General features: G+C 48.5%; 2 protein-coding genes across 9 annotated transcripts in view; one reads left to right on the top strand and one right to left on the bottom strand.

The window, feature by feature from the left end:
* The first annotated feature begins 630 nt into the window (after positions 1-630).
* Positions 631-26,450, top strand: part of ARSG (arylsulfatase G) — a 106,120-nt gene continuing 80,300 nt past the window's right edge. For 3 of the 6 annotated variants that reach the window (XM_072746757.1, XM_072746759.1, XM_072746754.1), the window contains exon 1: positions 25,220-25,301. The gene's annotated coding sequence lies outside the window, so the exon portion shown is untranslated. Of the gene's footprint in view, positions 726-25,219; positions 25,302-26,450 lie in introns of those variants that run through there. The other 3 variants (XM_072746755.1, XM_072746758.1, XM_072746756.1) reach the window with 2 other exon arrangements.
* Positions 5,792-26,343, bottom strand: SLC16A6 (solute carrier family 16 member 6). 3 transcript variants are annotated; one of them, XM_072746753.1, is made up of 6 exons: positions 26,090-26,343; positions 17,292-17,530; positions 14,380-14,523; positions 13,141-13,269; positions 8,880-9,695; positions 5,792-8,003 (listed from the first exon to the last, which is right to left on the bottom strand). In XM_072746753.1, the coding sequence occupies exons 2-6, from the start codon at positions 17,521-17,523 to the stop codon at positions 7,753-7,755; spliced, it is 1,572 nt and encodes a 523-aa protein (XP_072602854.1). In that variant the 5' UTR covers positions 17,524-17,530; positions 26,090-26,343; the 3' UTR covers positions 5,792-7,752. The 3 variants fall into 3 exon arrangements, with proteins under 3 accessions (XP_072602854.1, XP_072602853.1, XP_025855425.2); XM_072746752.1 differs by lacking the exon at positions 26,090-26,343 and adding an exon at positions 25,130-25,236; XM_025999640.2 differs by lacking the exon at positions 26,090-26,343 and adding an exon at positions 24,795-24,986.

Below are 26,450 nucleotides of genomic sequence, written 5' to 3'. Positions count from 1 at the left end.
ACAAGGTAAGCACAGGTTTAGTCCTGTAGGTCACCGTGAGTTGCACACCTACAAATTCAGATTTGGCTAGCTGTGTAAATCAGGGGTTGTGCTTGCTTGAGCAAGACGTAAGGTCCATTTGAACCTACTCTACACCCAAACCAGGAAAAGCGTCTCTCATTTAAAGGATCAAATCGGCCCTGTCAAAAGTCGGACAAAAGTTTTATGTAATAGGCACTTCCTCAGCAGTCATCAGTTGCGTACGGTGCCGCCCTGTATTCTAGGGTTCAATTTAAAGAATGCAATTTGTTTCCTGCAACTAACTTGTAGGTACTACAGGTAAATCTTGTTCTGAGAAACGGGTTTTCACTCGGGCAAACGGAAACCCACGCAGGGTTTGCTCTGCAAATGCTGCACCAACAAGGTATTTACGACGGAAGAGAACTGGTAGCTCTCCGCGCGGTCTGAACACCTTGGCGCCTGCGGAATTAGCAGTCTCCTTCCCGGTCAGGGCAAGGATCCGGGGTCAACGTCTTAGTCCGCAAGCCCTGTAACGTGGGCTGGTCCGGCTCGCCCTCCGATGCCCCCGCCCCTCCAGCGCGTGCCCGGCCGCGCCCCACCCCCGCCCCGCCCCCGCCGCTCGCCCGCGCCGCGCGTCCCCGGCCCGCGCCCCCGGCCCGCCGCGCAGCCTCCCCGGCCAGGGGCGCAGGAGCCGAGAGGAGCCCGCGGCGCGGCGCGGCGGAGCCGTGAGTGCGAGCGAGAGGGCGGGGGCGCGTGTGCGCGGCGCGGGCACGCGGCGGAGCCCCTTCCGCGGCCCCGGGCCCGAGCTAGAGCCGCTGGGAGTTAGAGCCGCTGGGAGCTAGAGCAGCCCTGAGCTAGAGCGGCCCCGAGCTAGAGCGGCCCCGAGCTAGAGCCGCCTGGAGCTAGAGCCGCCCGGAGCTAGAGCCGCCTGGAGCTAGAGCGGCCCCGAGCTAGAGCCGCTGGTAGCTAGAGCGGCCCCTAGCTAGAGCCGCCCCGAGCTAGAGCCGCCAGGAGCTAGAGCGGCCCCGAGCTAGAGCCGCCTGGAGCTAGAGCGGCCCCGAGCTAGAGCCGCCTGGAGCTAGAGCGGCCCCGAGCTAGAGCCGCCTGGAGCTAGAGCCGCCCCTAGCTAGAGCCGCCGGGAGCTAGAGCGGCCCCGAGCTAGAGCCGCCCCGAGCTAGAGCCGCCTGGAGCTAGAGCGGCCCCGAGCTAGAGCGGCCCCGAGCTAGAGACGCCGGGAGCTAGAGCCGCCCCGAGCTAGAGCCGCCCGGAGCTAGAGAGGCCCCGAGCTAGAGCCGCCCGTAGCTAGAGCTGCCAGAGCTAGAGTGGTCCTGAGCTAGAGCCACCCCGACCTAGAGCCGCCCGGACCTAGAGCCGCCCGGAGCTAGAGCCGGCCTGAGCTAGAGTCGCCCTGAGCTAGAGCGGCCCGGAGCTAGAGCCCCTCGGTGCACGACGGAGAGCGCGCGGGCCGAGGTGCGAGCCTCGGGGTGCAGGCGCCACGTGGGGGCACGCGAGGGCAGGCTTAGCCGCACGTTGTCCGGAGTCTTTCTGTTTCAGCCCGTAGTGCACCTGCGCTTGGAGACCGCTGTGCCCCCCGACGCAGGGCGGGCGACCCCCCGAAGTACGCGGAGCCCGGAGGCCGCGCCGCGGGGGCTCGCCGGCTGCTCGCTCGCTGTGCACCTGCTGCTCCTCCGCGCGGGAGCACGTACCTGTGAGGCCGCGTCACGGGCGTGACCCGGCCGCGCCCTCGTAGGGAAAGGTTTTGCGGGGCGTCGGCAGTCCCGAGGGTGCTGCTCGCCCCCCGCGAGGACGTGGCTGGCTCCGAGCTCCAAGGCCTCCGAACGGCCTGGCCCTTGGATCTCGCGGTTACTTCCTGCGGCCCTGGCCGGCTTTTTGCCATCTCCCGTTGCCAAGGGCCTGGGCTGTCCCCTAACGGCGTCTTCATCCTTGGAATGCAGAATTTTGTAAAGTGCTGATAATGAGGATGTCACTCAGGTCATTTCACACGTGAAGACACAGGCCCGCAGTAGCCAGGGGAGCTTGTGCGCCGCAGTGGCAAAGAGAGACCCGGCCCAACCCCCTTCCCGCCCCAATGACGAATTGGGCTTCGCTGCCCTGTGCTGCGTGACCTCAAGAGACGTAAAATACCACAGGCCAGAGACCTGATTTTTTCCCCCCCAGATTGTTTATAGAAGAGGTTATAAGATTGAACTTTCTTTCAGCCTCTTTTCTGCTCAAGTGGGGCCATCTGGCGTGGCTCAAAGTCAGAGAAATCAGTCCATGCACTCTGCCTTAGCACCAGAAAAGAGATTTAAGATCCAGAAAAGCACTTGCTACCCATGGAGGCATTAAAAAAAAAAAAAAAAAAGCATCATTAAAAAAACATCTACTGGAAAATAGGTTAAGTTAAAACAAAATCTGCTCCAGCAATATGTTTAAACTGAGCCCTCCATCTGCATCCCTACCCTCGGGGTAATTTCTTCCCACTGTTTGTTGAGTCTGGATGGATCTATGTTTTCCTGCTGACAGCCGATTGGCTCGTCCAGCCCTCCTGCCGGGCACTAGGAGACCCATTCTCAGCTGTGGGGCCAGTAGGTGGGATCGCAGTGCTTTCAGTGTCTGAGGGCCACCCAGCTGCTTTGTAGCAGCACAGACTGTCTTGAGCTGTAATTGTAAATAGATACCATTTGTTTTTCCTCTTGAAAAAACCAGTGAGAAATGAACTTATTCATTCATTCAACAATATTTTGGGAGCATCCCCTACTATGTGCACCACTATCTGCACTATGTGCACAGGCCCTGCTCAGAGCCTCAGGAACGTAGCCATGAACCAAAACAACTACCTTAATGGGCTAGTGCAAGAGACCTAATTAATGTGGGAAACAAATTACTCCTATAACTTTTTTTCAGAGTCAAGCGTAGACACGAGGACTGTTTTGGATAGGAGAGGCACGGAAGCCTCCTCTGGAATCTTTGGAGGAGACTAGAATAAAGGGTCACATCACGTACATGTCAAAGGGAAGGGTGGACCAGGGAAAGGGAAATAGAAATGCTAAGGCTGAAGGCTTTTTCAGGGCCCAGTGAGGAGGCCAGAGCAGCCAGGGGGGCGGGAGCAAAGAAGTAAGAGCTGGGAGTTTAGGAAGAACCCATTGTTAGGGACTTTAGGTTTTATTATTTATTCAAAAAAAATTTTTTATTTGACAGAGAGAAGGAGAGAGAGAGAGAGCACAAGCAGTGGGGAGAGGGAAAAGCAGACTCCCTGCTGAGGAGGGCGCCCCATGCAGGGCTCAATCCCGGGACCCTGAGATCATGACCTGAGCCCAAGGCAGACGCCCAACAGACTGAGCCACCCAGGGGCCCCAGGGATTTTAGGTTTTAAATGTGATGGTGACTGATTTGTGCCCTAAAAGGATTATTGTAAGGCTTCTATATGAAAAATTAAAGCAGGGAAATTAAAGCAACAGTGGAATTGGGCAAACCAACTAGGAGATTATTGCAATAATCCAGCTAAGATGATATGGGCTTGGATCAGAGGTACCCGTAGAATTGGCAAAGGCAGGTTCTGGATATATTTAGAAAATAAAGCCAATAGGATTTATGGAGGAGCAGGTTTGGGGAGGAGGGTCAAGAGTTCTGCTGAGGACATGTGACGTTGGAAATGCCTGGTTGGCACCAGGTGCTGTCACACGGGCGTTAAGTCTGGAGCTCAGCTGCAAAGTCGGGTCTTACAACAGGAGTTGTCAGTGTAGAGAAGGTACTTAGAGTTTTGGCTGAATTCTAGGGGAGTAGGTTGCTAGGAGAGTTGGCGTGCTTCTCTTTTCTTGGGTTGCTGGAAAGGTATATAAATAATACAAATACGTGGCCACCCATGTGTGTTTTCTCTCCATAATATTTGCTGAGCTGTGTTTTAAGAGCCTTTATAGATAAAATGTGCTGGAATAGCAATTTTGCTGTCAGGTTTTCCCTCTAGGAAATCCGTAGTCACTGAAGTTAGGTTGATTTGGATGTGAGAGTTTTTCTTCCCTGAAAAGCGAAGTAAGTAGCAGGTTCTTGAACTTGTCCTTTTTCTTCTGCTGCCGCCCTCAGGGAGTCCTTACAGGCCTGGAACACCAGGGGGCGCTAGTCTCCTTGCTTATCCAGCGGCTGGCCCACCTGTTGGCGATTGGCGCCCTCTGATTAACATCTGTATCAAAGAAAAATCTGAAAACAAGTACAGTTTCTCTTTTTTTCAGTGCTACGCGTACCTATAGGATTGACCTTTTAGCACAAAACACGCCCGAATTGTCTTTAAATTGGTCGTTTCCAGTAAAGCTCATAACCATATAAAATTTTAAAGGCAACAGTATCTGAACTGCCAGCGAGCCTGGTACTTGGGAGCTTTTTAAAATAAGCATTGGTGATTCTTTCTTTCTTCCTTTTTCTTTTTTTAAATATTTTATTTATTTATTCATGAGAGACACAGAGAGAGAGGCGGAGACATAGGCAGAGGGAGAAGCTGGCTCCCCATAGGGAGCCCGATGTGGGACTCGATCCCAGGACCCCAGGATCACACTCTGAGCTGAAGGCAGACGCTCAACCACTGAGAATATTTTTGAGAAAGAGTGCGAAAATCTAAATGCAATAAATACCTCTAGGTGACTTGAATGGGTAAGTGGGCCATGGGAACCCTGACATAAGATCTATTTTCTATTTTATCACCAGGTATTAAGCTGCAGGAAAGGCAAAGCCATGTACAAAAGCTACATTATGCATTATGGGAGGACAAAACCAGTAACTTTGTTAAAAAGGCCTGGAAACATTATATCCATCAAGGGTGCATTTGTCTTAAAAAGAGCACATGATCATAACTCAGTTTTGCCACTGGAATAATTTTACTTTTGGGGAGGGAAGTAGTGTTCATTTAGATGAAACATTAGTAAGTCAGCAAGGTTAAACCAGAAGCTCTTTAATCCCAGGAAATGAAAACTTGTAATTAACGTGCCATCAGCTGTTTGATCTTTCCTGTCTTTGGCACCTCTGATCTAAAAGCCACTTTGACCACAGGGATCCCTTCCTATATTGGGCAGGACGTTCCTTTTCAGAGGGGTGCCACCAGTGGCACTGACCCTTCCAGGGCCACCGAGGCACGGAGCAGGGCTCAGAAACCACAGTCCGCAGGCCAAATCCAGCCCACTGCCTGTTTTTCTTTCCTTTCTTTCCATAAACTAATAGGGGTTTTTGACACTTTTATGTGGTCGGGAAAAAAAAAAACCCACCAAAATAATATTCCATGATGAAATTAAAATTTCAGTATCCATCAATAAATTTTTACTGAAGCAACCATGCTCATTAATATACATATTCTCTTTGGCTGCTTTCATGCTACTGCTGTGGGGCTGAGTAGTTGTGGCAAAACCCACATGGCCCAGAGGGCCATAAATATTTACAGTCTGGACCTTTGCAGAAAAAGTTTGCTGACCCTTGCCATGGAGAGTATGCTATTTACTTAGAGGTCAGAATAGCTTTTAGTCTATAACTGGATATAGATAGTCTCAACGATGTAGTACTGTTGATAGGCTTAGCTATTACTCTCTGGTGACCATGATATAGTTTCATTCATATATTTTTCATTAAAAAAATAATCAAGCTCTGCAAACACTTCTTGGACATGTTTATGTGTCTCTAGTAGAATTAAAAGATTTTGCAGAAAAGTGAAAAGAAATTATTTATCTGAAGTGCATCTTCCTTGGGTGTTTATAACTTTAGTTGGATCAAACAATGAACGCCGATGAGTCTATAAAAAAACTAATCAGTCTCTAAATAAAAAAGCCATACATTTATTGCAAATCTAGAAGTACCAGAATGTCACAAATACAGAACAAATCAGCAATCCTGTTTTAATTTTCTTCCAAACATTTAAAACCTGATTATTGACATACTTAAATTGGCATACATTTTTTTTCATGCAGTTAACAGAATGGACTTAGAGCAGATTGCTCAGAAATCAGTTATAAATATTAAATTGTATTGAACATTCATAGTAAAAAATGTTGTAAAGTGCTGAAGTCATGTAAGTCTGCAAAACTGCCACAAGCTCAAAGTCCTTCTCAAGCAGTGACAGAGATTTGCTACATCCACCTTGTGTTAGGTGTGTCTGTTTTCGACGGACACTTTGTCATTTTCTCCCCCAACCCCCAAAGTTTTACAGATTGTCCTATTTCTATGGCTGATAAAATGCTATACAAAATGTAGCAGGTGGTGATGAACTATGCCACTTTCATTTCAGTGCAGAGAAATATTCAAGCTTGTGTGTACCTGTAACCAAACTAGGCTTGTTATATTTTTTCCCCCTGAGTTGTCATAAATTAACAGTAAAGATGAATAAAAGATGGAGCAGCGAGCGACCATCACCTGTAGAGTGAGATTCAGTACATATAAGTAGCCCACACTTGCTCTCTTTACAGAAAAATGATAACATGAGAAATACTATACATGTAGTGTAACTCCAAAAACAAACAAAAAACCCCAACAGCGACTAGCTACCTGATAACTCTGGCAACTTAGAGCAATCGAGGTTTATATAAGATGTAAATCGCAACTTATAACTTAGGATGGTAAAATACATGTCTCTGCTACCCCATGTGAAATACAGAAATGCTTCAACAATTAGCTGTTAAAAAAAGAAAGTCAGAAATGCTTCAACAATTCAATGAAATATAATTCCGATCAAAGGAGATCCTCAAGTATTCTTAGGTGATAAAACAAATTATTTTAAAAAAGCTAAGGCGATTATTTTTTTCCCCTTCAAATAGCACATGTGGCTTTTAATCAAATTGAAGAATCATTACAACCTGGCCCTCTGATGAGAGTAGCTTTACAAGATAAGAAGTATTCTTTGAGGCATTTAAAGGATCGCAAAAAGGAGGTAAAAATGATGCTTAGGTCTTGGATTTTTGTTTCTTTTGATTAATCATCCTAGAATAACTTAATAATAAATAGTGGTTTAAATTAAAGACACTACAGTCACATATTTCTGAATAATTAAAAGCAATAGGAAACACATTTTCGAATGTCATTCTCTATATTTCTGTGTTGAAATACTTCTGGTAATGACTGGCCATAAAAAGAAGTGGTAATCTTCACATTTATGAAGTTCAAGTTATGTATCTTTTTAAAAAATTTGTGTTTATTAGCCAAATGTTTGGTCTTGGACTGTACTTCATTCCCACGGAATATCTGAAACACTGAGAGGCCACAGTTGGTGAATGGAGACCTCAGTGTTTTCCAAGGGGTTTTAAACAATGTGTTCATATTTCTGAAAATGAGAAATTTTAAAAGTGACTTAAGTTTTTTGTTTGTTTGTTTGTTTGTCTGGAGTGGCCAATTTCATTTCAATGATCTGGGCTGGCTGTCATTTTGTAAGATAGTTGTTTATCACACGTGAGAGCTCTTAAAACCACTTCACCAATTCACGTCACTATTTTAAAATTGGAATGTGAACCACAGGGTCCTTCTTTGTATCTCTGTGTTGCTACTGAATACAACCAGATTTAGGTACAGAAGAATGCTGGGTTGTTTTTGTTTTGGCTTAAGAAACAAGCAAAAAAGAAAAACTTAAAAAAGAAAAAAAAAAAAGGATGTTGGTAGTGCTCACATGTACATTCCCTTTAAAATGTAGATTGAAGTGTGGGTAGAGTGGATAGCCCCTGTACCTCCCTTGCCCCCCGTCCGCCCACCTTCCAGCCAACAGGGTGGCCGTCCTTATTTGAAAGCGTGTCATACTGGCTCCAGTTTCACGTGAACTTTATGCTCATTTTTCCCAAGGTCCATTTCTAGAAAGTCTTCAGGTATGTCTTGTAAAGCTTTCCCACGAGGATTCTCCACCTGTGCTTCCCCTGCAGGATGAGGCTGGCACAGTCCCTTCTTACAAGGTCTCACAAGCGCGAGGCACACGGCAGCCACACACATGCCAGCTGCACAGGAGTAGAAGGCTCGGCTGTAAATCTTACTCTGGTCCACCAGCAGACCTGAGAGAAATTCATATCTGTTAGCAACATGGGCACAAACCCTCGCTCCCCCAGGCTCCCCTCAGGCTCAGAGGCTTCTCAGGGGCTCAGCCTTCTCTGTTTTTATCTGGTTCTTCTAAAGAAACAAGAGTGTTGAAGGCATGAATCACTTCGGGGCTGGGGAGGAGAGATAAGCCAGGACAAACACAAGGGCCGAGACAGCTGTGTTGCTAGCATGTTCTTCATGGGCTAATCTGTGCTCGTAGAGAATAAAACTTGAGACAGATTAAGCCTGCTTCTCTGAACAGGAACTATTTCCAAGAGAAGGAAGAGCTCTATTATTTTCCCTTGGGTTCACTTCAGGGATCTTATCCAATGAGATACAACTTCCATCATAATAACTTTTGAGGACCTAATTCAGGGCTAAGGTATGGAGCTCACCCAATCCTTCCTACAAGAAATGTTGTGTGGCAATCAATTAAGTATTTGGGGAGCGCGCTCTGGTTTAGTTCCCTTGTTCCCTTCTTAGAAGGGAAGATGACTTACAAAAATGTCCCTCCGTGCTGCTGTTTCCAAAAGTCGGAGGCTAATGCAGTTCTACATGGATGGGGTCCCCTCTGGCACATCCAAGGCAAGGTGGTAGCAGAAGCTCGGGGCGGCCTGAACTGCAGGCGTAGGTTCTAATCCCGACTTGGTCACTAATTTACCGTATGGTGGTTGGCTGACCTTCAATTTCCTCATATATAAAATCAAGAGAGTTGGCTCAGCTAATCCTGCCAGCTCTGAAATTCTATGGGATGATAAAAAGCAGTGTTTTTCTTAAGACCGTAACGAGAAGTGAGCACCACTGATAAGGTGCCAGTAGACAAGGGTTGGGGTTTTGTGTGTTCAGATTACCTGCAAGGGGTGGTCCGGCCAGTCCCGCTATACTCTGGATGAAGACATACACTCCCGCAGCAGAAGACATCTTCTCGATTCCCACGACATCGTCCTCGGCTAGCAGTGGTATGTGGGTCCCCCCGACGGTCCCGACCATGAAGCCAAAAAAGATGCTACATGACATCAGACCCCAGAATTCGGTCGCGAAAGTAAAGGCAAACAGAGACACCATCAACAAGATGACGCAGATGAGCTCGATGTAGATCTTGCGGATGGGCTCTCTGTTGAGGACACAGCCAGCTCCGATCCGCCCAAAAACTTCAGCGATTGCCATTGCAGATAGCAAGAAAGCGGCGCGCTCCTGCTCAATGCCCAGGCTGATGCCCAAGGGAATGATGTACAAGGAAGGTGCAAAGAACCCCAGTGTTGCAAAAAGACCAAATAACGCATAACAAATGAAACTCTTGTCTTTCAAGATTGAGAAGTCCAGTAAAGGGGCTTTCTTATCGCTTGGCTTGGAGCTGGTCTTCACCTGGATCTGCTGCATGTCGGCCTTCGGCTCCAGTTCTACGTTGGCTTGGCTAGGCACATTCTTCGGTGAGGTAGTTAGTTCTACTCCTGAGTCAATGGAATCGATTGAGGTGCGTGTTTTCTCATTTTCGAGCATATATTGCACTTCTCTCCGATGTTCGTGCGCGGTTGCTTTCGGGGACCCTGGTCCTCGGATGATGATCGGCCTCAGCAGCGCGCCGCAGACGATGATGTTCAGCTGCAGCAGGCCCACGAAGAGGAGACTGTATCTCCAGCCAATGTGGTCTTTCAGAGCCGTGATTGCTTCAGTAGGGCGGGAGCGGAGAGGAAATAAAATCTAAGGTCAGAAACAGACTCAAGGCCCAGGAGAAAATACCCAGCAGAAATCAGGATTCAGATGTAGTAATAACTGTCCTAAGAATTTACCCAGCAGCGTGACCGCAGTCCACCTGTGCTGCATCCTCCGTCCTCGGTTTTGATGCTCTTATGAACCAGTAAAGGAGAAAATGTGCACAGGGATCATCCTACATAAAGCAAACCCTGTTGGCTGAGGTTTAGAGGGTGCATTTTGCCAGGTGGAGGCCTAAGAAATGAACTAAGTTGGTGACCTACTTCCAGGTTTGGCGAACAGCGGCCTGCAGGCCAAATCCAATCCGCTGCCTGGCTTGGGTAATAAAGCTCCCCTGGAATAAAGGGCAATAAAGCTCCTTTGGTGCTGTGACCGCAAGTTTGAGGGGTTCTGACAGCTACCTCTAGTCCATGAGAGCCTAACGTATTTACTGTCTGGCCTTTTAAAAATAGAAATTCCCACATCTGAGCTCGAGATCATTGTACACTCGCCCATTCGATCCTCAGCAGGAAGGGGTTAAGTAAAAAGATAAAGGAAGACTCCAAAAAGCTCGTGATTATCTCAGAATGAAATGATGACACAGTTCTGCTCGGCAGACTCTCCTTAGCTGCCGGAGTCCTGCCCTTCCCGCCAGTTAAGCTGGGGCCTCGGCTGCAGACCGGGGCAGGCCGGACACTGGAATGTGAGGCTGGGGGAATGGCCACAGGGAGAGCCCTGCAGGGAGAACTGAACGATGCTGGCCCTGCGAGACCTGCAAGTATCTTTGTAATCATCCCAGAAAGGTTAAGTGATATTCGGTAGAATTTTATTATATTCCAATTCTTTGAGAGCACACAGGTATGAAGACGTGGTAAGCTGGTTATCCAGGAGATAGGCTTAGCAAGGCAGCCCGACACTCCTTGGAGGGGGGATCCACTCACTTTAAGCCTGTTTTCCTACCTCCTATCCCTCCCATTAATGTGGAAAACTTCAAATTGCAAAGTATTTTAGGCTTGGGTATTTTTTTTTGTACTTATGTATGTATTTATTTATTTTTTAAGTAGGCCCCACATCCAAGATGGGGCTTGAACTCACTACCCAGAGATCAAGAGTTGCCGGCTCTAAGACTGAGCCAGCCAGGCACTCCCTAGGCTGGGGTATTTTGAAAAGCGTCATGCTCCTCTGGCAAAAGTGGGTGCAATTTTTCTTTCCCCATTTTACATTTCTTGAGTGCCTACCAGGTCCTGGGGATGTGCCCCGTGTTAGAAAGAAAGCCGACCGAGATATGCTTTCCACCCTCAGGGCGCTCACAGACCACTGATTCTCCTCTCCACATTTTATTTTGAAAAAGTTCAAGTGGACACTAAAGCAGAAAGAATGACACCGATGTGCCTGCCCTCCTGCTCTTCGCCTAAGTTCTACAGTTAACATTTCCTGTGTCTGTCTGTATGTTTATATGCACACACACATTCATTTTGCTCAACTATGTGAAAAGCTTCAGACATCATGACATGTCCCCCCTAAATACTTCTGCACTATCTCCTTTGAACAAAATGTAATCCACTGACACATTCTTCCAGAAACCGCAGAGTACCCTTCGAGATCTTATGACCTGCTGATACACAAGGAAGTCTTTGATTTGATAAATTGTTTCATCCCTCTTGCGAGGAGCTTCCCAACGCCCAGCCCCAAAATAACCTAACCAGTCGCATTTCACCCTGGAGACCGAGTGCTTGCTGGAGCGGTCTGGGAAGGCCTGTGTACAGTGATGTTAGCCATTCCAACTGCGGCCCAGGGGGCCTGGATCCACCATTCCAGAGTCAAACCCTGGTCCCCACTGGGGCCTAACAACAAGGAACCAAAATCCCTCTGTGAACCCAGGGAGGATCTCAAACTAGTCTTGAAGAGACAAGACATAGATCAGTCTTCTTCCCCGTATTGGATCAATCCTTACTACATTCCTTTCACCTGCCTTCTCACGGTACATGGAATTCACCGAAATATCCTCTATCTCTCGAAGGACCCCTGGCTAGGCTCCATCTTGCATTGCACTTTGTGCATCACCTCCTAAATGCCCTAACCTGCTTTCTATCTCCCAGAATAAAGGTCAGCAAACTCCAAATGGTGGTTCAGATGGAGCCTCACATGGTGATCAAAGCAGACTTCTACTGGGGACCCTTTGCTAGGCCGGGACGAGAGGAACCCTGACTGCTGCTCCATCCTTTGCCCCTGACCAGCAGGAAGTAGTCACGATTGGTCATCGTCCTGCTTCCCTAACAGCATTTGGGGTTACCTCTTCAGGGCAGGGAATGATGAAGGATGGCTGGACTGCAGGCAAGCAGAGACAAGCTCCACCCCCCCCACCACCTCCCTGCCCTAAGAGGAAACCACCTTTAAAGGATTTCGCACCACCCTAGAAGGAGCCCTCCACCCTTTCCCACGGGATAGATGGATGACAAAAACCTGATTCGATGACAGGCGCAGGGAGGGTTGATTAGATTAAAACAGTCTGCCAGTGAGCCCATAGAAACCCCCAGACTTAGAAACTCTGGTGGCAACTCTCTTGGGTCCCCTCCTGCCTTGGGAGCTTTGTACTGTCACTTTGCTATCACTCAAACCTTGCTTTGCTGGCCACCAAAAAAAAAAAAAAAAAAAAAAAAAAAAAAACTAAAACTAAAAACAGCAGAGTAAGAAATGAATCTGGGTCTCCAAGGTTATCGGCCTACTACTTGTTAGACTACTTGTTAGACTACTTATAATTCACCTACTAATGTTGAGGTAGCAAAGAAACCAGGGGTAAAAATTTTGCTGTGAGGGCGCCTGGGTAGCTCAGTCGGTTAAGTGTCTGTCTCTTGATTTTGGCTCAGGTCATGATCTCAGGGTCATGAGATCGAGCCCCGTGTCTGGCTGGGTGTGGCATCTGCTTGAGATACTTCCTCTCCCTCTGCCCCTTCCCCCTGGTGCATGAGCACAAGCTCAACTGCTCATGCTTTCTCTCTCAAAAAAAAAAAAAATTTTGTTTTGCTGTGAGATTACCCACAGACAGAAAATAAAACTAATAACTTTATTAGCATATTTTAAATCCATGTTGAATATGGCACTTTTAATGAAGGAGAGAAATAATAGTGTGAATAATCTCAAATCATTAAATTATTTATTTTGGAAAGGATGTTTCAAGCCTTCCCACTGAATATGCATCTTGCACCTTCCTATTTATGTCAACTTGGATTAGTATTACAGTGTCTGAAATCCTAAAATGAGATTAGTGAGGACAGATCCTAAAAATGTGCTGAAGGAGAGAAGGCAAATAACCTTTCCGTATGGATACAGTTAAAGTCACCCATCAGCCCACTGTTGGCAGGAACGGCCGAGTGGCTTCCCCCAGCCCACAGTCCCACGTGGACTACTGTAGTTGCCTACCTGGGGCGAAAGCAAACATCGCAAAACATTCTCCCGTGGAAGCAACTGCAGTGACCATGGAGCGCCTTTTGTCAAAGTACTGAGATAAAATGGTGACAGTTGGTAGAAAGCTAAAGCAGTATCCCAAACCTGAAAGGAAGCCGGAAAAAGCAGTAAGAACCACATACAGACTGATACCAGAAGGGTGCATTCAAAGATCTGGGATTTTTGTGTTTATTTTTGTTTTAATATTTAATTCAACGTATGTATTATGTGTGTACTTTTAGGGATTACTTAGTATTTTTATACTAAGTACCATATCAAAAAGACATTTTTTGGTTTCCCAAAAGATTTATGTGCCAACAAGTCAATGCATGACAATTTGAAAATAATACTGAAAAAGTTAACAACCAGACAATCTAATCTCTTAGAAATCCAAACAATGCGTTTCCTAAATAATTCCTGGGCAAAAGGGGAAATAGAAGCTGCCATTATAAACTATTCAGCAGGGGAGGGGTGTTTATTTTTTAAATCATAAGTTCTGGGAGCCAAGAATTTCATTCTGGAAAAAGGTGCTGTAGTAAAAAATAATAGAATAAAAATAGGTTTCATTAGAGGTCTAGAGAAGCTGTAACCACTGTTTTGGGGATGCTAGGAGTATAACTGCTTTCTGCTTTTTCCCCCTATTTTTCTGCATCAAAATTTATATAATTCACAATAGGCTACTGTTGAATATAGTTTTTCTATAAGACTTTGGAAATAAATGACCTTTGATAAGTGCATCAAAAGTACAAATTTTCACTAAATACACGTATCATCTGTAAGTAATGAGTGGACTTTTTTTAAAGGGAAAAAGGTATCTCAGATCCCTGGGATGACGCCCAGTGCGCTTGCTGCCCTCTCCCCGACAGCCCAGAAGCCCTGGACTCCCACTGTGGGAATACCTGCTAAAGAAACTCACATCTTACTTTGTGAAAATGGTGTCTTTTGGCTGCAAGCTCATGCAAAAGAGAAGTTATCTTTCTTGTTGGTCAATATTTTTTTAAAAACCCATCAAAGAAATCTCAGGCCCTGAGTCCCTTGGAGTCCATCCAGCCCAGTTCAGAACCATCCATCTGGGACACTAGTAATTTCAAAGGGAAAAAAGATAAACGGAGACAGAAGTACTTTTTGGGTTGGACCCCCTTATGCCCCATACCCCTTCCTTGTTCTTCAGATTGAGTATTTGGAGAACTTTTCGAGCCCAGGAGCAACACTTACCGGATATAATGCCGATTGAGATGTACATGTGGTACAGCTCCCGGGAGAAGGAGGCCATCACCATTCCCATGCTGACAAGCAGGCCCCCGGACACCACCACCAGACGGTGTCCGAAACGAGTGCTCAGGACAGCAGACAGGGGAGCTGTAGTGACGGACCATAATGTGACATTTTAGTTTTATTTTTTTAATATTTTATTTTTTAGAAAGAGAGCAAGCAGGAGGAAGGATGAGGGGAGAGGGAGAGAGAATCTCAAGCAGGCTCCACACTGATCATGGAGCCTGATGCAGGGCTCGATCTCACCCCAAGATCAATACCTGAGCCGAAATCAAGAATCAGATGCTCTATCGATCAAGCCACCCAGGCACCTCCATAATGTGATATTTTAACTCCAAAGACATAAGCGTTAGCTTTCTTAAAGTTTCTCTTTTTGGGGCACCTGTGTGGCTCAGTCGGTTAAGCATCTGCCTTTAGCTCAGGTTATGCCCCAGGGTCCTGGGGTAGAGCCCCTGAGCTCCATGTGGGGATCCCTGCTCAGCTGGAAGTCTGCTTCTCCCTCTTCCTCTGCCTGCCCCCCCCCCCCATGCTCTCTCATCTGTGCTCTCTTTCTCTCAAATAAATAACATCTTTAAAAAAAAAAAAGATTCCTTTTTTAAGTCTTGCACATGGAGAGTTAATGTGCAATATATAATGCATTTTACACAATGGTTCTATTTGTTCAACTGGATAGTATGTTCTTTGGGCTTCTTACAGAGAAAGCCAGAATAACAGTATGAAACTTATAGCAATATTTTTAGATGAAAGCAATATAAATTCACCATGAGCACCTATAAAGTTAGATATGCATTTAATGTATGTTACTGTCATAAAAATGGGCTTTCTCATGATGGCTTGAACCATTTACTTTTTCTATAGTCACTGCTTTGGAGTCTTTATTTATTTATTTTTTTTAAAAAGCTCCACTTAGGCTCTTTTCTTTTCTTTTAAGATTTTATTTATTTATTCATGAGAGACAGAGAGAGAGAGAGAAGAGAGAGAGGCAGAGACACAGGCAGAGGGAGAAGCAGGCTCCATACAGGGAGCCTGATGCGGGACTCGATCTCAGGACTCCAGGATCACGCCCTGGGCTGAAGGCAGGCGCTAAACCACTGAGCCACCCAGGGATCCCCTTTAGGCTCTTTTCTAGCTCAGTTACATTTGACTTTTCTGAAAATTTTATGAAAGTACAGTGAACTCTCTGTTGAACACTCCAAAAGGAGGAGAGCCGAAGGATAATTCAGAGTGGCTGATGAATAATCATCCCTTTAGCTTCTATATTCCATATCCTGCAGACCATGTAAATCTGACAAATTAGTTTCCTAGTGATATGTTATTCAGGCTGACCCTGATACTGACTTGAATATACTGAGATGAGGAAACCCTTGAGAACTGAGTAAAAGAGCAACATAGAACATACTCGATAGAGGAGGAAAAAAAAGGACTAAATTTTGTTGGCTTTGGTGCATATATGACTCTTACGTTAGTAGACTATAAGCCAATATTGAATATTGCTCATAATGAAACCACTCTCATCAGTTTTAGGTAGTATGTTGGCTCCAAGCATTAATTATTATAATAATAGCATTTAGGAGAACTGCCTTCTGGTGTTATAATAGTATTAACTGGAAATTTCTTGTTGACTGTATTGTTGTTTTTGGTTATAAAAGAGCTCAAAGTGAAGCTTTGGCAGTTTCTTTTTATTTAGATTATCAAAGGTAAACTTTTCGTTCTAATTATCTCTCCAAGGGCAGCCCCGGTGGCTCAGCAGTTTAGCGCCGCCTTCAGCCCGGGGTGTGATTCTGGAGACCCAGGATCGAGTCCCACGTTGGGCTCCCTGCATGGAGCCTGCTTCTCCCTCTGCCTGTGTCTCTGCCTCTCTCTCTCTCTCTGTGTCTCTCATGAATAAATAAATAAAATCTTTTAAAAAAGTAATTATCTCTCCAAGAAAGTAAACTTTGCACAATTAAACAATTAAGTATCTTAATACTCAGTTAAACTGGGACTAGGAACTCTTCTGTGAAGCTTGCGGGAGAGAGTGCCGGAGTAGTAAGAGAAGTTTGGTGCTCGGTAGGAAAGAACAGGGGAGCTGCCTCTGTAAGACAGTATATGGCTGAAAACTATAGTTGAAGAAAGCAAATTTTAGAGGCAGGAGTTCCATTGGGAGGCTATTAGGGTAAAGTCAGTGAAGTGTAAGGTCAATCCTATTAAGTTTCCGTGAGTTCAGTAGTTGTGTTTTCTGGAAGCCCTTGGTGTGCCCCCCTGGCAGACGGATGGGCCGTTGTGAGAATCAGGCCCATTTGGGACCCAGTGAGAACCAGCATGTTGAAAGTTGTACTCAGATCCCACTTTCTCCGACGCTGCTGGATGTGGGGGTCCTGCACCTGGTTAGCCAATAAAACCCTTGAGGGAAGCAGGAGTCTGGAATTCAGAGTGTCCCTCCTGGTTGAGATGTGTAACCTTACATTATATCCTGTTTCCACATCCCCTCATTCTACATGGATCTACATTTACAAGTTCCTAGCCTGTCTGCCAAATGCGTTTATGAGACCAGGTCCTAGAACATCAAGTGCTTTTGCACTTGCTTCTTCAGAAAGTGACTCTACAGGCTGGCCTCAGAGTCATCTATTGTGTCCTAAGAGTGTGCAAACAGTAGGTGTTTAATGCATGTGTGTACACATCAAGGATGGCAGATAAAGCCTTTTCCTTTGGTACCTCTTGTCTCTTGTCAACCCCTGAAAACCATATTGCTTATTTGAGGCTAGAAAGAGTCATATAAGGAAATGCATCGCAAAAATGATGGGTACCATTGTGTAGTTAAGCCAAGGGAAAGTGGCACATGCTTACATGTTGTTTAAACAGAAAGAGGTACTGACCTGTAAATGTTAAGACAAATACACATATTGATATGACCCACGAAATCCTGCTATTAGATTCATCGAAACTGTCCATTAAGTCATTAAAGAAGACGCCAAATGACTTGATGATGCCGTAGGTAAAGACTTCAACGAAGAAAAAAGACACAGCTACCACCCAGCCCCATCCTCCATCAGGCACTTGAGTATAAACATTGGCTCTGGAACAAAGCTGTGATGTCTTTTGGGTCATTCTTAATCTGAAATAAAAAGTGAAAAAAAAATTCAGACCAGCAATAGCCCAAGGGGTGATGGTTTTGCTACTCTTTAGCAAACATAACAAGAACTACTGACCACATCTCTTAGGCTGATCAATATTTAAATAATGTGCAGTTATTATAAAGCCTTTGGCTAGCGATTATCTATTTGTCACAGCTGGGAAGTGTTACTTCCAAATTCTTTGGTTCTGGAGATCTGTGTTGTATATGGAGCCCCCCAAAGAATTTGGAAGTAAGACTTCTTAGCTGTGACAATAAATGGGAAAAAAGAAAAGGAATCAGAATGGCACAGGTGGAAACACGCTGAAGGACACAGAATGGCCACCAGACCCAAGTATTGATGTTGATCTTGAACTTGAAGACAAGCCAGGTAAAGGAAACCTGAGCTGATCATGAGGAGGGTTGATCAGAAATGAAGCCTAGACACTGGGAGGCTACGAGGCAGACATTGACCTTCCATCTAGCACCTTCTGTGGGAGAAGTGTGCCTTCAGACACGCTATGCATCTCTACTTGATGCTACTGGCCATTCAAGATCATTGATCACATTTCCCGCTCAGTCAGCAATATTCTGATTAGGATCTGGTGTCCCAGGTGGATGTACCTACGTGAACAGAATGTAGCTGTAAATAATATATATAATATGTATATGTTAAATACATATATACATATAAACGTGAGAACTCCTGTCTTCCGGGAATTTGGTTAGCAGGAGTGAGTTCCTCGCAGTTGACCACCGCTTGCTGTGTTAGCAACTGACAAATACCCTTGAATACATTGACCAAATAAAGCACTACAGACGTGCAGGGCCCCGGCAGCCAGTTAGCGTCACCAAGTTAGCCCTGACCTCAATATACTTTTCCATTTGAACTTGCAACAAACATCAGAACAAACAGACCTGTGCCTGTGACACCACTAGTAAGGCGAAATGCTGTATTTAACACCAGAGGGAGGATGGGTGAACTTGAATCTTCCCAATAATATCTAAAATAATACATGAGTCCATGGTCTTGGAACACTTGAATTTAAGAATTCTCTCCAACCAGGTGCCTGGGTGGCTCAGTTGGTTAAGTGTCTCCCTTTGGCTCAGGTCATGATCCCGGGGTCCTGGGATGGAGCCCTGTGGGCATGCTTCTCCCTCTCCGTCTGCCTCTCCTCCCACCCCATGCTCTCTCTCTCTCTCTCTCTCAAATAAATAAAATGGGGTAAAAAAAAAAATTCTCTCCAACCATACAGTTGTATACATGTGAATTTTCAGGATGTGTGGGTGTCTTTTCCTGGCCGTAACTTGTGTTCAAGTACTGAGGCAGGTTTCACTGATAACGCAGGGCAAATAAGAGGACACCACCTCATCTCTCCAGTAGACTTGCCAAGTTTGGGGATTAGGATCTAATATTTTGAGTTTACTACATAAATCTTAAAAAGCAGCAAATCTGACCCAACTTAGTAGTGTTCATCCTATCGATGGCGCCGTTCCCACGGTAGCTGGGTCTCTAAAAGGACAGTGCACTCACTTTCTGTCCTTAACTGTTAAATATTTGATTGAATGAAATAGGGCATAAGATGCTTAAAAAAGCTTATGTTCTCTGCAGCAAAGACCTCTGCATTTTGATGTGCGTCAGTGTGTCTGTCCTGAGAGCACTTGCAAAGGGGGTGGGGGTGGGGGGAAGGCCAGCAAAATGCCTCGAGATGTAGGCTGAGCATCAACAGAACAGTTTTGCCATCAGTATTCCCCAACATGGAAAGCAGCTGATTTAAGGTGGAAGGCGGGAGCCCTCCCTCCAATGAGGTTTTCACAACACCCTTCCTTCATTAGGCTTTCAAAATTCACTCCCAGGAGGAGGGCTGCTGGGGCAGAGGAGTGAAACAGTGCCTGGCTTGAGATCTAGAAGACATAAAATAAAATAAAGTAAAATAAAATAAAAATAAAAGTATTTCCCAGTAATAGGGTCTATCTAGTATTGCGTGTTTATCCCTAGGGAGAGGTATGGGGGGAGGGTAGGGGAAAGTGATGTGAGCCCAAAGCTTCGGTCCTTAGCTTCACCCCTTTCAGTTCATTCCCCTACCAGGCTATTAGTTTGGGCTTTTCCTTGGGGAGCCCTAGACTCCTTTACTAGCCTAACTGGCTCCATGCATCCGGTACGATTAATCTCTTTGAAATGCTGCACTGTTATGACATTTTTCTGCTCAGTCCTTTTCAGTGGCTTTCCTCTTTCTGAAGGATACGTAAAACCCTCGGATTAGCCTGGCTTTCAATGCCTTCGTCGTGGGACCCCACCCTATCCTTGTAGCCTTCTGGCTTCCAGTTCTAAGACTTGACTCAGGCCATGGTCCAAACGGACTCCTCCTTGCCCTACCGTCTCTAACCACCTTGTCTGGGGCCACACCCTCCCCCACCCCTCCAAGGGGTTGGCACCTGTCAGGCCCTGCTCCATCAAATCTTCCTGCTTCCATAATGCTTCCTTTTTTTTTTTTTTTTTAAGATTTTATTAATTTATTCATGAGAGACCGAAAGAGAGAGAGAGAGAGAGAGAGAGAGAGAGAGGCAGCAACACAGGCAGAGGGAGAAGCAGGCTCCATGCAGGGGGCCTGATGTAGGACTCGATCCCCGATCCCGGGATTACATCCTGAGCCAAAGGCAGACACTCAACTGCTGAGCCACCCAGGCGTCCCTCCATAATGCTTCCTGACCCACTTAACCTATGGGGCTCCTTTCCTGTGACAGGTATCCCTTAGTTATGGGGTATGGTTTACTTGTGTTTATCTTACTGGCTCAGTTAAATTATAAGCTCAAGGAAAACAAATCCTAGGGCCTTTCTCTGTACCTTCTTCTCCCTTCCTTCTTCTGGACCCTGCACACAGTCTGTGTTGAGTTTTTCAGCGAAGTATCTATGAGGGGCCAGGCCCTATGTCAGGCCCCCCAGGGTTACTACGTTGAGACACAGAGTGGTGGTCTGCTCTATGGACTTAAATCTTTGTGGACGGTAATGACAGGAATCCTAAGCCTGAAACGCAGAGTAAAACCATCTGCCATGACCTTCCAGAGCTCAGCAGGTTTGACAAGCAGTTAGACTAAGTGGCAACCAAGCCCAGCGACCTATTGGCACAACTGTTCTAACCCAGGAGGGTGCCCGTATGACTTTGGGGCTCAGGCCCAACCTGAATAAGAACGCATCGGGATAAAATTGATCAAGGTCCCAAAGAGACAGACTGAAATATCTCCCTAGCCTAAAACCACTATGGGATCAAGGGACAGAACCTTTTCATAGGACTGCATTTAGGACAGGATTGCAATTTTTGTATGAAGAGGGGATTACCCTATCGTTAGAAGGTTCTGGTGATGGGTCCCTGTCTCACCCTTTCTTTGCCTGTCATGATTTGCGGTTTGGACGTGTGAAACAGGCGGAGTTCCCATCAACCAGTAGCCCGGAGTGGTGTTACAATGATCAGACGTTAATGTGGAAAGAGGATTTGGAGCTCATTTGTCCGTCTCATCGTAAAATCTTACATGCTTTTTGAAGGGGCGGGGGAGGTACTAAACCCAAGAGAAGGCACTCGACCTAAGTGGTCCGGAATCAGATCTCCTGCCTCCCGGGACCCTGCCCTCTCAGTCTAGGGGACAGCATGTTGAAGGCTCTGGTAGAGATTGTGAGGAGTGCCTTTCAGGGACAAAAACTCTCTTGCCCTGTGTGTGTAAAGAGTTCTATAAACTGTTATCGCCACCGTACTCTGTGACTTTGAGCAAGTCAACTGCACCCTCTGGGCCTGGGATCCTTGTTAAGTCCAATGAGGTTGGCCTGGAGGATCTTTTAAGGTCTCATTCTAAGTTAGCGGTTCATACTTTCTTATTCAGTAGGCCAAACCTGGGTAGCCCAGGGAACCCGAGCACAAGCAGGAAAGTGCAAATGCTAGATGGTTCTTGCAAGTGTGAGTGATAAGTAGTTGGACCCTGCTTAGATCTGATCTCCAGCAGGTGGTTAGATGGCAGACTTGACTGCTCTCTGGGTACTTTCTGAGCTCCCTCTGGGTGTTTTCCTTTTTCTTTTCTTTCTTTCTTTCTTTTTTTTTTTTTTTTTAATTTTGCTTTACGTCTGTGCTACTCTCCTAAAGCAAGATCCAAGTAGAACGTTCACCTACATGGTTAGGTTTTTGGATGACAGCAGCTCTCGTATGATCATTACTGGGAACATCATAAAGGGACGATGACACGCCCAAACCCACTCCTCAAACGTTATGCCTCTATCACCTTAAAGCATCGCACATCCTATTATATTCAGCTTTGAAGACAAGACCACAATATAGAATAATCATAGAATAACTTGGTTTCTAAAACATACTGGATGACATCTGTGTTTTGCACGTAGGATCACGTATAGGGCAGACACCTTAAAGGGCAGTCGGCAGCTCTTTCTAGACCCAGTGCCCAGCGGGGCATTTGGCACATAGTATGTGCTCAATAAAAGCTCCCTATACAAAGTAGAGGTCCCGGGGTGCTGCAGAAGCAGGGCCCTGCCCTATCCTTCTAAAAAGCAAGTAAGGAAGTCTCTGCTTGCAGAATGGAATTCCCTCCCTGGACTCTTCTCCTTTTTCTTATGTCTATTCATTCTGCAGGCCAACTGGCTTTTAAAAAGTCCACCTCCACAAAGCTAGAAACAAAGGCCTGAATTTTGAACTCAGTGACTTTGAAGCCTCTATGAGTTCCAGAATATGAAATACGGTCTGTTTCGGTTTTACGGTGATGTGAACTTAGCTTATGTACGGAAAGGGAAATTGGTTTCCTACGTGGGGGTCTAACTGGTGAATCATGCTGAGTGGCCGAATCACTTTGCTCCTTGATTTTGTGCTGTCAGCAGGTAAAAAGAGTTTTGCTCATGATCTCCGATCTCTGCCTGCCCTAGGAATCTCCAGTTTTAGCACAGCTTTTAGCCTGACCTGCTCAGAGTTAGACTTTTCATCCTTCTTAACTCTTGAGCGCTTTGAGACAAAGCCCATGGGTTGGTTGTCTTGCAACCCCCCTCGGGCTTTCTTTGTTGAATGTCTGTTTACTATTAACTGGCTGCACAATCTTGGGAAAATCACTTAATCCCTAAATTTCATCATCTGTAAGGTAGGGATTAGACACAGCGTACTTGAGGGTCTCTCCCAACTGTAAAATTCTATGACAGCGGGGTGGGGGAGTGGGGGGTGGGGACAGGGGTGGGGTTCCTGGCAGCCAACTCGCCTTCTACCCTCATGGTTTTCCAAAGGAAATACAGTGACAAAATACACTGGGCAGTTTGGAGTATTTCCTGTGAGTATGTGGTTGTCTTACCCTTAAATAAATGAGGATTGTGCCAAAGCGTGGAAATCTGCTATACCTAGGAATTTCTCCGGGAGTCGATTTTTGGAGGAAAAGATGTGATCTGGGGGGTATCAAGAATGCAAGCTATTGGATTATCATAGAGCATCAGAGCGTTAGTCCAGGCTCCGTTCAGAGCAAAGTTCAAAATGCAGCCTTTGGATGGAAATGGTGGTGAGTGCTGGGATAAGCCAAGCCTCTCGGCAAACGCACTGCCAGTCTCTGTTCTTCTGAAAGGCGTAGCCCGGAGAGAACAGCTTTCGACAAGTTGTTTCCAGCCCCAGTTGTCCAAACCAGTCTGTATTTAGGTGAAGTTCATTTGAATTCTCTACTACAGAAGTCCCAGACCTAACCTGAAGTCCCCCTTCAGCAGCTCTGAATCCCTGGATACAACCGATTCACCCGTTTTACAAGATCACGATGTTGAAACCTGAACCCCTAGTTTAAGTGTCCTCCTCAGGAGTTCCACTGAGGAAAGTCCATTTTTGGAAACCACAGAAGGAAAACTCACAGTTAGTGGTACTCATTAAGACAGAAGGAGCTTTTCCACTTGGCTGCATTGTTTATTTACCTACTGGAACTCTGTATCTTGGCCACCCTTCCCTTAATTCGGAGAAGAGGTATTTCTTTATCCCTGGGGCAGGATGTATCGCCCACCCCAAAAATGCCGCGTAATGGTGCTTGGGACATGGGAAGATGCATCCCTTAGAAATTTCAGCATAAGCACACTTGGTAGTTGTTTTTTTTTTTTTTTTTCCTTTTTGTAGACAAGACACTCATCTTCCTATGATTTGCAAAACAGTAAGATAACCGAGAAACCTCCTTCCCTGGGGGTGGGGGGGTGGTGGTGGTGGTGGTGGTGGTGGAGATACCATCTCCTTCAAGGAGTGTCTCACTGTGCAAACAAAACCAGCTTCCAGGTGGTCAACTTGTAATAATGCTCTTCCCGGGTTGCCTCCGGGGAGCTTTCTTCTAACACTAACGCCCCCCTGCGTTGGGTGACATTCTCCGTGCCACCTAAACAAACTTCTGTCACCTGTCTGCTGGGGGAGGGTGGGGGTTTAATTAAAAAAAAAAAAAAAAAGGAAAGGGAAAAAAATATATATATGCCCTGAAGGAAAGAACCCATTTCCTCTGCAAAATCATCGTCCGCCACTACGGCCCGGCTGGGCCACCCGGGCGCTTTCCTGCGGTTGGCAGCCCCCGCCGGAGCCTCGGAAGTTGAGCGGGACCAGCGTCAGGCGCTGACAGCTCCGCGGTCCAGGTGTGCGACCCGCCCTGCCCTGCCCTGCCCTGCCCTGCGGGGTCAGGCGCGCTGCCCCGGGCGCGCGTGCCGGCTGCGGGCGGGGGACAGGGGGGTCCGGGGGGCACCCAGGGATTCCCACTCGCCCTCGCGCTGCCTCAGTGGCCGCCCTGCGCGCGCGCCAGCCTGGAAGGTACCTCTGACATTTCGCTCTGGTGACGCGCAGGCAACTTCATGCGGAAAATCCACGCAGGGCTCATCCGGGCGCCCCCCCCCCCCCGCCCCCGGCTCGCTCGCCCGGTGACCCGAAGCCCCCAGCCCGGAGCGAGCGGCCACTGCGGCCGGAGCCCGCCTGCAGCGAGGTCCGGGACCCCCGACCGCCGGGGCCACGGGGCGTCCCGCTCTCAGCTGCCCACACTGGCGAGGGCGCGTCCTCCCGGTGGCCCTGGGCATTCCCAACTGTCAGAATATTTTTTCAGCATAAGCTCTCCAAGATGTTCGGCTGCGCAGTGGTCGCCTCCCGCCTCTCCCGCCCGCCACCTCCGCCCCCCCCATAAATAAATAAAATAAAGCTCCCCGCACCGATTTATAAAAAAAAAAAAAAACAAACAACCCCACACCCCACAATCAAACTTTTAAACATGTAAAATAATAAAACCAACTCACCAAGTTAGAAGGGAAGAGAATAAACCCCAAAAGGCTCCCAATAAGGCGGAGGCTTGGCCTCCCCCTCCTTATAAGCCGCTCGGGAACATGAGAAAGGTTTAACCCCTTAGGGCGTGGGCTCGAGCCTACGGCAGACGGGCCCCGGCGGCGGAGCACCGGGCGCCCGGCCCGCAGCGCCCCGGCCCCGGCCCCGGCCCCGGCCCCCCACCCGCGGCCGCGCCTCGGGCGCCCCGGCCACACCCTCCCCCCGCCCCCCTCCCCGCCGCCTGCGCCGGGCCCTGCGCGCCGCTGCCCGCGCCCCGGCCCCGCGCCGCTGCCTATCCCTTATCCTATACCGGCTGCAGCCGGTCTCCGCCGGCCTCGGGGGCGCGCCGCCGCCGACCATGTGCTGCGAGCGCCGAGCGCCGCCAAGGAGGGGGCCGGCCTGGCGCGCGCGCGCCGGCCCACGTGGACCGGGGCCGCGCCAGGCGCGCGTCCGCCCGGGGCCCGGGCTGGGGGTCACGGAAGGTAACGGCGTCGCCGCCCGGGCCCTGCGCCGCCGCCGGGGTCCCTGGCACGCGCGCCCCCCCCCCCCCCGCGGGCGCGGCCTTCCTTGCGCGCGCCCTGCCCGGCGGGACCCAGCACCCCCCACCCCCGGCCGGGCGCGCGCGGGGCCCCGGGGCCGCCTCCCTTCCCGCGGCGCCCCCCGCGCGAGGGCAGGACTGGGCGCTGGGGAGGGGGAGGGGGAGGGGGACGGGGGCGCGCCGGGGCGCAGCTCGGCGCCCGCCCCGGGCAGAACAGGTTCCTGCCAGTTTGGGTGTGAGCCGCGCGCGCGGCGCCGCGAACCCCGAGTTCCTCCTCCTGCGCCCACTTCCCCCCGTTTCGTCAGCTGGCGCCTGGTTCCCCGTGGGGGTGCGGGGGAGGGCGTGCCGCAGCGGGCCCCGGACAGCCGGCGGCCCCGGGAGCCTTGCTTTCCCCGCGTCTGCAGCGGCGTCCGCGCCGCGCGGCAGGGATGGGAGCCGCGGGCTGAGTCAGCATCGGCGCTCGGGGCGCGCGCATCCTCCCTCCCCGGCGGCGGGCGACGCGCGCACAGGTGCACGGCCGCCGGGTCGGCGGAGAGCCCCGGGGCCGGAGGGACCCGGACGCCCCCGTGCCCCCCCACCCCGACATCCGCGACCCCAAGGTCACTGTGAACTCAGCAGACGACGCCCGGGAAGCCGGTTACGGTCTTGTCACGGGGACAAAGCAGCGGGTCGTGTCCCGGGCATCCCCGAGCCCGCGGGGGCGCAGACCGGGCTTCCTGGCCTCCACCTCACCTTCCCGGGGCCAAGCGGACACCTGCTGGGAAGCAAGGGCCTTGTTCTCCGCGTGTCCCCGCCGACTGGGGTGCGGGTTGCTGCCTCCATTGGGGTTGGAGAAAGTGGTTCTGATGTCAGAAACTCCAGGGAGCCTACTTGGGGAGCGCGCGCGCGCGCGCGGGGTCGCCACCGGGAGGAGTCGGGGATTTGAGTTTTAAGAAAAATCCCTTTGCAGTCGCTGCCTGATTTCTCTCCCTTAAACGTTGCTCTGTGCTCTTACAAGCTGTGGCGTGGGCTAGGTGGGGAGCAGGTGTCTCCGTGGGAAGTCCCCTGTTGGCGGCCAGTGCGTACAGCCAGGGGGCAGCTGAGGAGCTTTGCA

Source organism: Vulpes vulpes, chromosome 2, assembly GCF_048418805.1.
Source record: "Vulpes vulpes isolate BD-2025 chromosome 2, VulVul3, whole genome shotgun sequence".
Taxonomy (NCBI): Eukaryota; Metazoa; Chordata; class Mammalia; order Carnivora; family Canidae; genus Vulpes; species Vulpes vulpes.
This window is presented reverse-complemented; position numbering and strand designations above follow the sequence as displayed.